At 43.0% G+C, this 12,297-nt stretch overlaps 1 protein-coding gene across 1 annotated transcript; it reads left to right on the top strand.

Annotated features, from left to right (window-relative positions):
• Window positions 1-1,543: 1,543 nt before the first annotated feature.
• Window positions 1,544-9,949, top strand: LOC310632386 (vomeronasal type-2 receptor 26-like; the record flags this gene model as incomplete). Its single annotated transcript, XM_083349587.1, has 4 exons — window positions 1,544-1,579; window positions 3,055-3,273; window positions 4,860-4,989; window positions 9,045-9,949. 4 exons carry the CDS (start codon window positions 1,544-1,546, stop codon window positions 9,947-9,949), a joined length of 1,290 nt encoding a protein of 429 aa, XP_083205713.1.
• Window positions 9,950-12,297: the final 2,348 nt, after the last annotated feature.

Genomic DNA, 12,297 nt, shown 5'->3' with positions numbered 1-12,297 from the left:
TCTCTCTCTCTCTCTCTCTCTCTCTCTCTCTCTCTCTCTCTCTCTCTCTCTCTCTCTCTCTCTCTCTCTCTCTCTCTCATGTGTGTCACGCTCTATCCTTGGAGCAGGTTTTTCTAATCTCATCAACTCCAGCCTTTGGTAGGAGCTGTGGCTGAAGGTGTCTTTCTGAATGCATTACAAAATCTCAATTTCTAAAGATTAGCCTCTTCAGGTTTTTGCTTGAGGCAGGGAAACTGGGGCTATTTCTGCCTTTGTTAAGATTTTTTTCTCTATTTCTCCTTTAGGGGAAATATTCTATCCTGCCTTTTTTAATAATCCCCAAACTATTTCATTCTTTAGGAGGAAGATGGGTGGCATATAAACTTACTAATAAAATAAATTTAAATAAAACCCTTTTGTCATTTACAAAACCTTGTTCCAAAATGTATATAGTAGTAGTAGTAGTAGTAGTAGTAGTAGTAGTAGTAGTAGTAGACTTTATTGTCATTTCAACAATATACAGTACAGTACAGAGCGAAACGAAACAACGTTTCCCCAGGACCTAGGTGAGTGAAGAGTGAAGAGTGTGCATGAGGGGTGTGTGTAATCAGCCACAATGTTTCTGGCTTTACGGATGCAACGTGTGATGTCCATGACGGAGGGAAGAGCAACCCCAATGATCTTCTCTGCCATCCTCACTATTCGCTGTAGGGTTTTGCGATCCGAAACGGTGCAGTTTCCAAAGCAGGCAGTAATGCAACTGCTCAGGGTGCTCTCCATAGTCCCTCTGTAGAAGATTGTGAGGATGTGTGGTGGAAGCTGTGCCTTCCTCGGTTTCCTCAGAAAGTGAAGATGCTGGTGGGCCTTCCTTGTTATGGAACAGGTGTTGAGGGACCAAGTGAGATTCTCCGCCAAGTGAACACCAAGAAATTTGGTGCTCCTTACGATCTCCACGAAGGAGCCATCAATGTTCAGCGGAGAGTGGTCGTATTTTGTCCTTCTGAAGTCAACAACCATCTCTTTTGTTTTGTCTATATTCAGAGAGAGATTGTTGGCTTTGCACCAGTCTATTAGCTTCTCCACCTCCTCTCTATATGCTGACTCATCGTTCTTGCTGATGAGACCCACCACGGTCGTGTCATCAGCGAACTTAATGATGTGGTTCGAACTGTGCGTTGCTACACAGTCGTGTGTCAGCAAGGTGAACAACAGGGGACTGAGCACACAGCCCCGAGGGGCCCCAGTGTTCAGTATGAGGATGTTAGAAATGTTATTCGTGATCCGGATTGACTGAGATTTTCCAATCAAAAAGTCCAGGATCCAGTTACAGAGGGAGGTGTTCAGGCCCAACAGGGCCAGCTTCCCCATCAGGTGTTGGGGAATAATAGTGTTGAATGCTGAACTAAAGTCTATGAACAGCATACGTACGTATGAGTCCTTGTTTTCCAGATGAGTGAGAGCTAGATGGAGTGTAGTAGAGATGGCGTCATCTGTGGAACGATTTGAACGGTATGCAAACTGCAGTGGATCCAATGTTACAGGCAGCAGGGTTTTTATGTGCCTCATGACGAACCTCTCGAAGCACTTCATGTTGATGGGAGTAAGTGCAATGGGACGGTAGTCAGTGAGGCAAGACACAGATGGTTTCTTCGGCACGGGAATGATGATCATTGTCTTGAAGCACTTTGGGACAACAGTGGTGCTCAGAGAAATGTTAAAGATGGTCTGCACATCTTCTGAGCACTCTGCCAGAAATATTGTCTGGTCCCGCAGCTTTCCGTGGGTCGACTTTACTTAGGGCTTTCTTCACGTCAGCAGTGGAGAGACAAGTATCTGGTCGTTGGAAGGAGGGGTAGTCTTCCTTGCTGTCATGTTGTTCTGTGCTTCAAAACAGGCGTAGAAACTGTTCAACGCATCTGGAAGTGAGCCATCGCTCTCATAGGCAGATGGTAATATTCTGTAATTAGTGATGGCTTGGATGCCCTGCCACATACACTGCTATCCGTGAAGTATTGGTGGATGCTCTGGGCATGTGCACGCTTTGCTCCTCTGATGGCCCGGGACAATATGGCTCTCGCTATTCTTAGGGCTGCTTTATTGCCTGCCCTGAATGCAGAGTCTTGAGTTTTCAGTAGAGCATGCACCTCTCCAGTTATCCACGGCTTCTGATTGGGGTGTAAGATAATTTTCCTGGAGACTGTAACATCATCAATGCACTTGCTGATATAGCTGGTCACTGACAATGTATACTCCTCCAAGTCAATGGAGTTGCTGTTGGTTGCAGCCTCCCTAAACGTGTCCCACTCAGTGCATTCAAAGCAGTCCTGAAGAGCAGAGATGGCTCCTGCTGGCCAGGTCCTCACCTGCTTCTGTACTAGCCTTGAATGCCTGATGAGTGGTCCATGTGCTGGAATTAGCATAACAGAGTTGTGGTCTGAATAACCGAGGTGGGGGCGGGGCTTTGCCCGAAATGCACCAGGGATGTTTGTATAAACAACATCTGGCCAAATATCAGAGGAGCAAAACCATACAATAAATTCTGGAGTGTTCATTAAAATGTTGGTATGTACTGTAGGTATCATTCTGGTAAATGCAGAGTTGAAGAACCCAGGACACAAATGCCCAATGACAAAGAGACCCCTTTGTAGTGTTAGGAAAGCTTTCAGATACTTGGCGTTACTCCTGATTGTTCACATCTCCATCAAGGGAACTCTTCTCATTATAATCAAGGAGAGAAGCAACCTGGAATTAAGGGGAAACTTCCTAACAGTGAGGACAATTAACCAGTGGAACAGAAGTTGCCTTCAGATGTTGTGGGTGCTCCATCATTGGAGGTCTTTAAGAAGAGACTGGACGGACACCTGTCTAAAGTGGTATAGGATCTCCTGTTTGAGCAGGGGGCGGGACTAGGAGACCTCCCAGGTCCCTTCCAGCTCTATTCTGATTCTGATTCATGGCTCTGAGACATAGACCCATCTCCTAAGATGATGACTATCAGAGAAGAATAGAATTCATAATGTCTCATTTCTGGCTTTGAGCTGACTAGCCCAATCTCTGAATGACTCTTTTTTCCAGATTCTTCCCTATTTGAGGAAGGTCCAGTTCAACAACAGTGCCGGAGAGGAAGTCTCCTCTTCAGAAAATGGACTGGGATCAGCTCAATATGATCTTATCAACTGGATTCTCTGTCCTAATCGATCTTTCGTGCCTGTGAAAGTTGGGCAAATAAATCCCAGGTCTCCCTCAAGAAAGGAGCTCACCATTACCTCCAATGCAATCACCTGGGCCACAAAGGTGAGCTGAAAGGAAACATTGTAATTTTAGGGAACGATTCATTCTGTCCTGGGGATGCAGAACATCCTGGAAAATAGACCTATTGAACCAGGAAATAGAAATAGAAAAAACTGCCTTGCATGTAACATGTTTGATGACTGATAGGTCCAAGAAGGCATGGGATTGGGAAAACCATTGGATTGAAACTGAGATGCAATTGGTACAGTTGACAGTGATCATTAAGGACCATTTCCATGCAGATGACTCCAAAAAAGGTAATACAATCCTGGGTTGCATAAACAGAGGCATAGAATCAAGATCACACGAAGTAATGTTAAAGGTAAAGGTTCCCCCGCACATGCGTGCTAGTCGTTTCCAACTCTAGGGGCCGGTGCTCATCTCTGTTTCAAAGCTGAAGAGCCAGCGCTTGTCCGAGGATGTCTCCATGGTCATGTGGCCGGCATGACTAGATGCCAAAGGCACAAGGAACACTGTTACCTTCCCACCGTAGTGGTCCCTATTTTTCTAGTTGCATTTTTACTTGCTTTCGAACTGCTAGGTTGGCAGAAGCTGGGACGAGTAACAGGCGCTCACTCTGTTACGTGACACTCGGGATTCGACCCGCCAAACTGCTGACCTTCTGATCGACAAGCTCAGCGTCCTAACACACTGAGCCACCGCATCCCTGAAGTAATGTTACCACTTTATAAAGCCCTAGTAAGACCACACCTGGTATACTGCAGCCAATTTTGGTCACCTTATCACAAAAAAGATGTTGAGAGTTTGGAAAAAAATCAGAGAAGAGCAACTAAGATGATCAAAGGCCTGGAGACTAAAACATATGAAGAATGGCTGCGGGACTTGGGTTAGCATTGATAGCAGTATTCTAGTATCCGAGGGGCTGCCACAAAGAAGAGGGGGGTCAACTTATTCTCCAGAGCCACCAGAGGGCAGGACAAGAAACAAGGATTGGAAACTGATCAAGAAAAGAAGCAACCTGGAATTAAGGAGAAATTTCCTGACAGTGAGGATAATCAACCAGTGGAACAGAAGTTTCCTTCAGAAATCATGGGCACTCCATCACTGGAAAATTTTAAGAAGAGACTAGACAATCACCTGTCTGAGACTGTATAGGTTCTCCTGCTTGAGCAGGGGACTGGACTAGAAGACCTCCAAGGTCCCTTCCAGATTCTACTCTATTCTTCCTCCTTCCTTAGCATGCCAAAGTCCCACTTTCAGTTTCCAGAATTCATTAGTGGTGAGGGTGAAGGGTTGTTCTCCGAGCTTGTGGGTTGGTTTCTGAACATTTCTTTACCAGACTAGGTAACATCTTCAGTGGAGTTTAGGGGAGGTCAGTGTCAGCGTCAGGGCTGCAGGTATGGGTGTGTCAAGTGAGGGTCTTGTGATGGGTCAGGTGTGAGTCATCAGTGAGTGGGTTGGGGGTGGCCTGGCCTAAATCCTTCATGAGCTTTTCATGATTATTGAAAGGCCATGGTGAGCCATTTCTTTGGAAGTCATTCTGGAGAGGGAAACAGGACTAGGGAAATGGATAAATGAAGCCTATGGATTGCTTGTGCCATCTCAAGCATTTCCCTTTCCTCTCTTAGAAGGTGCCCTTTGCCAGGTGTGGCAGGAAGAGGTGCCATGCGGGAGAGAGGAGAAGCCTTCCAGAAGGCGAGCAAGTTTGTTGCTACCGATGTGACGCTTGTCCAGAAGGGACCGTTTCTAATCAGACAGGTAGATCACTCTTCAAATGTAAATCTTTGAGGATCACGTAAGCCATTCAGTAGATCGAAATATTGATATTTAAATCAATTCTGGTATGATTGACGTGTCTCAAAGTATTCATAGTTTTTCAGCAAAAAACAGAACAGTTTATGTATCTAAGAGGTCCTGTTCCCACAGGCCAGTGTTTCCACTCCTGAATTTAGGGCACAACCTACAGGTACCCTACTGTCCTTCCATTCTCATATTCCTTTGGGAAAACCAACCAGTAATGTTTTCCTGTAGTTGTGGGTTGTGTGGTTCAAGCTTTAATTGTTGTTATTTACCATGTGTGCTGCTTCTTTCAGTACTATTATTCTCCCTGAAAATTATTGAGACAGATACATCTATATATATCTGCTAATTCTTTCCTGCAAAAAAAAAAGTCTGACTGAGCAGATTTGAAGTATCCATCAGAATACAGCTGGAAGGGACCTTGGAGGTCTTCTAGTTCAGCCCCCTGCTCAAACAGGGGAATGTGTTTAAATGGGCAGAATTCCCCCTCAAAAATACCCTACTTAAATTCTTAAAAATTCTTTGGCGATTTAATTTCCTTGGCCTGGAAAGCTATTTGGCAAAGGAAAAAAGCTACAGTTAGGCTTAAAAAACTGAACATCTGAGTTATCAGATGGGGCACTATATGATTAAATATTTGTTTGAATAGGCTTAAAAGAATAGACAACCCTCATATATAAATAGATTTTAACAATAAGAAATATATGATTTACAATGAGAATAGCACTTTTTTTATATGGGAAATATGAAAATATTAGGATGGCTTATATAAATGAAATTCTTTTTTTTATTGAAAAGTTTTACAGTACATTTTTTTTAAAAGAAAAACTCCCTCCCTCCCCCCAACCCTCCCCTCCCCCCCAACTTCCCAGAGCTGAATACAGGGTATAAACTTTACAAACTTAAACTAAAATATGCTAACATACAAAAATAAAACATTAAATTCTATCGCACTTTAACTCTCCGTAAACATAACTATATTACTAACAAATAACAAATAACTAATAATACATCATATAAAAGCACTACTTATTCAAATGCTAAATGAAACTTTTTAGTCCCATATTTATTCTGAATAAATAAATAAATAAATAAATAAATAAATAAATAAATAAATAAATAAATAAATAAATAAATATATTCAATCCATCTTCTCCATTCCACAATGTATCTCTGTTGCGAATGTTCTTTCAGATATGCTGAAATCTTTGCCATTTCCGCCAGGTTTGAAACTTTCAAAGTCCACTCTTCTATAGTAGGCAGTTCCTCCTTCTTCCAATATTGCGCTACTAAAAGTCTCGCTGCCGTAAATAAATGAAATGCTTAAGTACACAAAGATAACTAATTTTGGAAAATAAATTGCCCTCTTTGTGGCAGCCCCTCAAACACTGCAATACTGCTGCAATGTCCCCTCTATTTCCTCTTTTCTCTAGACTAGCCAAACCCAAATCCTGCAACCATTTTTCATGTGTTTTTGTCTCCAAGCCCTCAATTATCTTAGCTGCTCTTCTCTGCACTTTTTCCAAAGCCTCAACATCTTTTTTTGTAATATGGTGACCAAAACTGGATGCAGGTGTTCCAGGTGTGGCCTTGCTAAGGCTTTATAAAGCAGTACTAATACTTTGCGTGATCTTGATTCTGCGCCTCTGTTTATACAACAAAGGATTGTAAGCTTTTTTTTGACTGTGGCCACACACTGCTGGCTCTTGTTTAAGGGATCACCCAGTAGGACTCCAAGGTCCCTTGTACCTTTGGTTTTTCCTGCTTAGGTGTAAAACTTTGTTTTCCTCTACAAAGCAGAGAAGCTGAGCCAAAAAGCTCTGTGTCCTATTTTGGACCTTTTCCTCTCATGAATATCATGAGTGCACAATTCTATGCTCCCTCCTTCCCTCCCTCCCTCCCTCCCTCCCTCCCTCTCTGTCTCATTTTATGATCTTCTCAGCACACACTCAAACTGATAATGTACACACACCACAAAAGAGCAGGATTTCTCTCTGAAGGTCTATTAGTCTTTAATAGTAGTAGTAGTAGACTTTATTGTCATTTCAACAATATACAATACAGTACACAGTCAAATGAAACAACATTTCTCAAGGACCAAGGTGCTACATCAGATGACACGAATCAAAAGAAGAACAGAACAACAAACTACACATAACTCTAACTAAAAACTTAAAAAACTGCAATACAAGTATTTATAATTCCAGTTTCTTCATGTTGAGAATTCTAATGGCTTGTAGGAAGAAACTGTTACACCATCTGGATGTCCGAGCCCAAATGCTCCTGTACCTCTTTCCAGATGGCAAAAGAGTGAAGAGTGTGTATGAGGGGTGTGTGTAATCAGCCACAATATTTCTGGCTTTACGGATGCAACGTGTGATGTAAATAACCATGACAGAGGGAAGAGCAACCCCAATGATCTTCTCTGCCATCCTCACTATTCGCTGTAGGGTTTTGCGATCCGAAACGGTGCAGTTTCCAAAGCAGGCAGTAATGCAACTGCTCAGGGTGCTCTCCATAGTCCCTCTGTAGAAGATTGTGAGGATGTGTGGTGGAAGCTGTGCCTTCCTCGGTTTCCTCAGAAAGTGAAGATGCTGGTGGGCCTTCCTTGTTATGGAACAGGTGTTGAGGGACCAAGTGAGATTCTCCGCCAAGTGAACACCAAGAAATTTGGTGTTCCTTACGATCTCCACGAAGGAGCCATCAATGTTCAGCAGAGAGTGGTCATATTTTGTCCTCCTGAAGTCAACAGCCAAATCTTTTGTTTTGTCTACATTCAGAGACTGGTTGTTGGCTTTGCACCAGTCTATTAGCTTCTCCACCTCCTCTCTATATGCTGACTCATCGTTCTTGCTGATGAGACCCACCACGGTCATGTCATCAGCGAACTTAATGATGTGGTTCGAACTGTGCATTGCTACACAGTCGTGTGTCAGCAGGGTGAACAACAGGGGACTGAACACACAGCCCTGAGGGGCTCCCATGTTCAGTATGATGATGTTAGAAATGTTATTTGCGATCTGGACTGACTGAGGTCTTCCAGTCAAAAAGTCCAGGATCCAGTTACAGAGGGAAGTGTTCAGACCCAACAGGGCCAGCTTCCCCATCAGGTGTTTGGGAATAATAGTGTTGAATGCTGAACTAAAATCTGTGAACAGCATATGTACGTATGAGTTCTTATTTTCTAGATGAGTGAGAGCTAGATGGAGTGTAGTAGAGATGGCGTCATTGGTGGAACGATTTGAACGGTATGCAAACTGCAGTGGATCCAATGTTATGGGCAGCAGGGTCTATGTGCCTCATGATGAGCCTCTCGAAGCACTTCATGATGATGGGAGTAAGTGCAACGGGATGGTAGTCAGTGAGGCAAGACACAGATGGTTTCTTCGGCACGGGAATGATGATCGTTGTGTTGAAGCACTTTGGGACAAGAGTGGTGCTCAGAGAAATGTTAAAGATGTCAATGAAAACATCTGCTAGTTGGTCTGCACATCCTCTGAGCACTCTGCCAGAAATATTGTCTGGTCCCACAGCTTTCCGTGGGTCAACTCTACTTAGGGCTTTCCTCACATCAGCAGTGGAGAGACAAAGTATCTGGTCATTGGAAGGAGGTGTGGTCTTCCTTGCTGTCATGTTGTTCTGTGCTTCAAAATGGGGGTAGAAACTGTCTTCTGGGGATACCAGTGTAAACTAGGAAAAAAGTTGGCAACCTCTCTGACAACAAAAGCCATAGTAGCCATGGAAGTGCCCGGTGATTGTAGAGGACCTTTTTTCTCACAGCAAATTGTTACCAACTGACTTATGTCTAGGGTCATCCTGAATGAAAGTTGATTTGCCCTTTTTGATCCACCCTAAAGTACTGAGTGGGTCATTCCATCAACACATTTATGGATTGGCCACCAGAGAAAGGAGACAGTCATGTAACCCCTGAGGGAAGGGTAATTTTCATGACGAATGCCCCTGAAATCTTAAGATTTCATCTTTCATCTTATCAATTGATTTCTTGATTTTAGATGCAGCTCACTGTGACCCTTGCCCAGAAGATCAATACCCCAACAAGGAGAAGGATCACTGCATTGCCAAGAAGATCCATTTCCTGTCCTATCAAGAAACCCTGGGATACACTTTGGCTTCTGTAGCACTTTCTCTCTCTATAACCACATCTGCAGTCCTGATGATATTCCATAAACATTGTGACACTCCGATTGTCAAGGCCAACAACCGAGATCTCACCTACATCCTCCTGGTTTCTCTCCTGCTCTGCTTCCTCTGCTCCTTCCTCTTCATTGGGCGAGCCAGGAAGCTCTCTTGTCTCTTTCGACAAACTACCTTTGCCATTGTCTTTTCCCTTGCAGTTTCCTCTGTATTGGCAAAAACTGTCGTGGTGGTTTTGGCTTTCATGGCTACCAAGCCAGGCAACAAGACAAGGAAACTCTTAGGAAAACCACTGACCAACTTTATTGTCTTAGTATGTCCCCTGGTACAAGCAGTTCTTTGTGTGACCTGGCTGGTAACCTCTCCCCCATTTCCCAACTTGGATTTTCACTCCATGGTAGGAGAGGCCATCTTGGAATGTAATGAAGGCTCAACTTCAATGTTTTACACTGTCCTTGCCTACCTGGGTTTCCTGGCTCTCATCAGTTTCACGGTGGCCTTTCTGGCTAGGAAGTTGCCTGACAGCTTTAATGAAGCCAAATTCATTACTTTTAGCATGCTGGTCTTTTGCAGTGTTTGGATCAGCTTCCTCCCAACCTATCTGAGCACCAAAGGGAAGTCAATGGTCGCTGTGGAGATCTTCTCCATTTTGGCCTCTGGGGCTGGTCTCTTGGCTTGCATCTTTTTCCCCAAATGCTACATTATACTACTGAGGCCCCACCTGAACTGTAGGGAAAACATTATAAGAAATAAGAATGTCTAACTGATGCAGGGATAGGCCATATTTATCTTTATCTTTGGGACATTAGAAAGGGGTAAAATTTCTAAAAAAGATAATATGGTGGAGGAATTTAAAACATTAAATAACATCTTATTAAGTGTGACTGGTCCCAATGTATTTGTTGTCTGCAACAATCACCTAAGCTTTTATTTTCCAGGTCTTCCAACTATTTCCAGCAAGGCTCTGTTTGTTGATTCCCCCCAAAAGTTTGATGTTAAAGATTTGTGTATTATTTCAAGGTGGACATTTTCTCATTTTTTCCTTTTAACAGAAATTTTCAATTAATCTTTGGAAAGGGAGGATAATAATAATAATAATAATAATAATAATAATAATAATAATAATAATAATAATAATAATAATAATAATAATAATAATAATACAATAGCCTCCACATCACAGTTCTTGCTGGCATTCTTGACTATTTTAAAAATCTGCTTCTTGTCCCTGCTGGCAGTAGCACCTGGAATACACCTGACCTCTTTCAAAACCTCTGTCCTTTCCTAAATTTACATCCCTTATAATTGAATAACCAACCGGAAGGTGGCTTCTCTTTTTGGATGCCTTTCTGTTCTTGCGTGACTGATGTGTAATACCTGATTCGCACTTCTCCCTGTCAAAAACAAATTCTTCATCTTGGACCACGATCCCCTGCTTATTTGAGTTATCATCACAGATACCTTTACCAGTCTCCTTAATGTCCCTATTAAGGTCAGCAAGGGCACTGTATCTGTTGTGCAGGGACACAGCAAAAGCTTTGTGTTTGTGGTTCACAGCTCTCACCCTGCCAGATCCCACGGTTGTCCACACTGCTCTTCTCCTGCAGGATCTTTGTGGTAGAGGGGCAGATAGTGTGGAGGCTCAATAGAGTAGAAGGGCTGAACTGGACACCTAAATTTTGCCTGAAGAGCATGGATTGCAGATCCGTGCTGTAATAATCTGTCCTTGTAGACTAGTGATTTGTTTACAGATAGGAAAGTTTCCAAGTTTGAAAAGTGTACTGCGAAAGACAGCTGCAAAACAAGTGTTGCACTGAACTAAGCCTGACATACTTAGATAGAAGGATGTACCACTGCTGTTTATTATTATTAGTTATATAATATAATAATAGCACCTCCCAACAGCTCTGGGCAGCCTAAATGCAGCTTGAATGCTATGGAGATCCAAACAGATCCAATCAGCTACTTCTTTGGCCACCCCCAACATACTTACAGAATGTAGCACCTTCCAACAGCTCTGGGCAGCTTAAATGCAGCTTGCATGTTATGGAGACCCAAACAGATCCAATCAGCTACTTCTCTGGCCACCTCTAACAGACTTACACAATGTAGCACTTCCCAACAGCTCTGTCTCTTAAACTAATTGAGAAACATACAGGTGAAACTCGAAAAATTAGAATATCATGCAAAAGTTCATTTATTTCAGTAATGCAACTTAAAAGGGAAAACTAATATATGAGATAGACTCATTACATGCAAAGCGTGATTTGTCATAATTGTGATGATTATGGTGTACAGCTCATGAAAACCCCAAATCCACAATCTCAGAAAATTAGAATATTGTGAAAAGGTGCAATATTCTAGGCTCAAAGTGTCCCACTTCTAATCAGCTAATTAAGCCATAACACCTGCAAAGGGTTCCTGAGCCTTTAAATAGGAATCACAATCATGGGGAAGACTGCTGACCTGACAGTTGTGCAGAAAACCATCATTGACACCCTCCATAAGGAGGGAAAGCCTCAAAAGGTAATTGCAAAAGAAGTTGGATGTTCCCAAAGTGCTGTATCAAAGCACATTAATAGAAAGTTATGTGAAAGGGAAAAGTGTGGAAGAAAAAGGTGCACAAGCAGCAGGGATGACCGCAGCCTGGAGAGGATTGTCAGGAAAAGGCCATTCAAAAGTGTTCGGGACTTTCACAAGGAGTGGACTGAGGCTGGAGTCAGTGCATCAAGAGCCACCACACAGAGACGGATCCTGGACGTGGGCTTCAAATGTCGTATTCCTCTTGTCAAGCCGCTCCTGAACAACAAACAACGTCAGAAGCATCTTACCTGGGCTAAAGAAAAACAGACCTGGTCTGTTGCTCAGTGGTCGAAAGTCGTCTTTGCTGATGAGAGCAACTTTTGCATCTCATTTGGAAACCAAGGACCCAGAGTCTGGAGGAAGAATGGAGAGGCACACACTGCAAGATGCTTGAAGTCCAGTGTGAAGTTCCCATAGTCTGTGTTGATTTGGGGAGCCATGCCATCTGCTGGTGTTGGTCCACTGTGCTTCATTAAGTCCAGGGTCAACGCAGCCGTCTACCAGGAGATTTTGGAGCACTTCATGCTT

The sequence above is a fragment of the Vipera ursinii genome (genome assembly GCF_947247035.1).
Source record: "Vipera ursinii genome assembly, chromosome: 1".
Taxonomy (NCBI): Eukaryota; Metazoa; Chordata; class Lepidosauria; order Squamata; family Viperidae; genus Vipera; species Vipera ursinii.
Note: the sequence above shows the minus strand (reverse complement) of the source record. Positions and strands in the feature narration are given on the sequence as shown.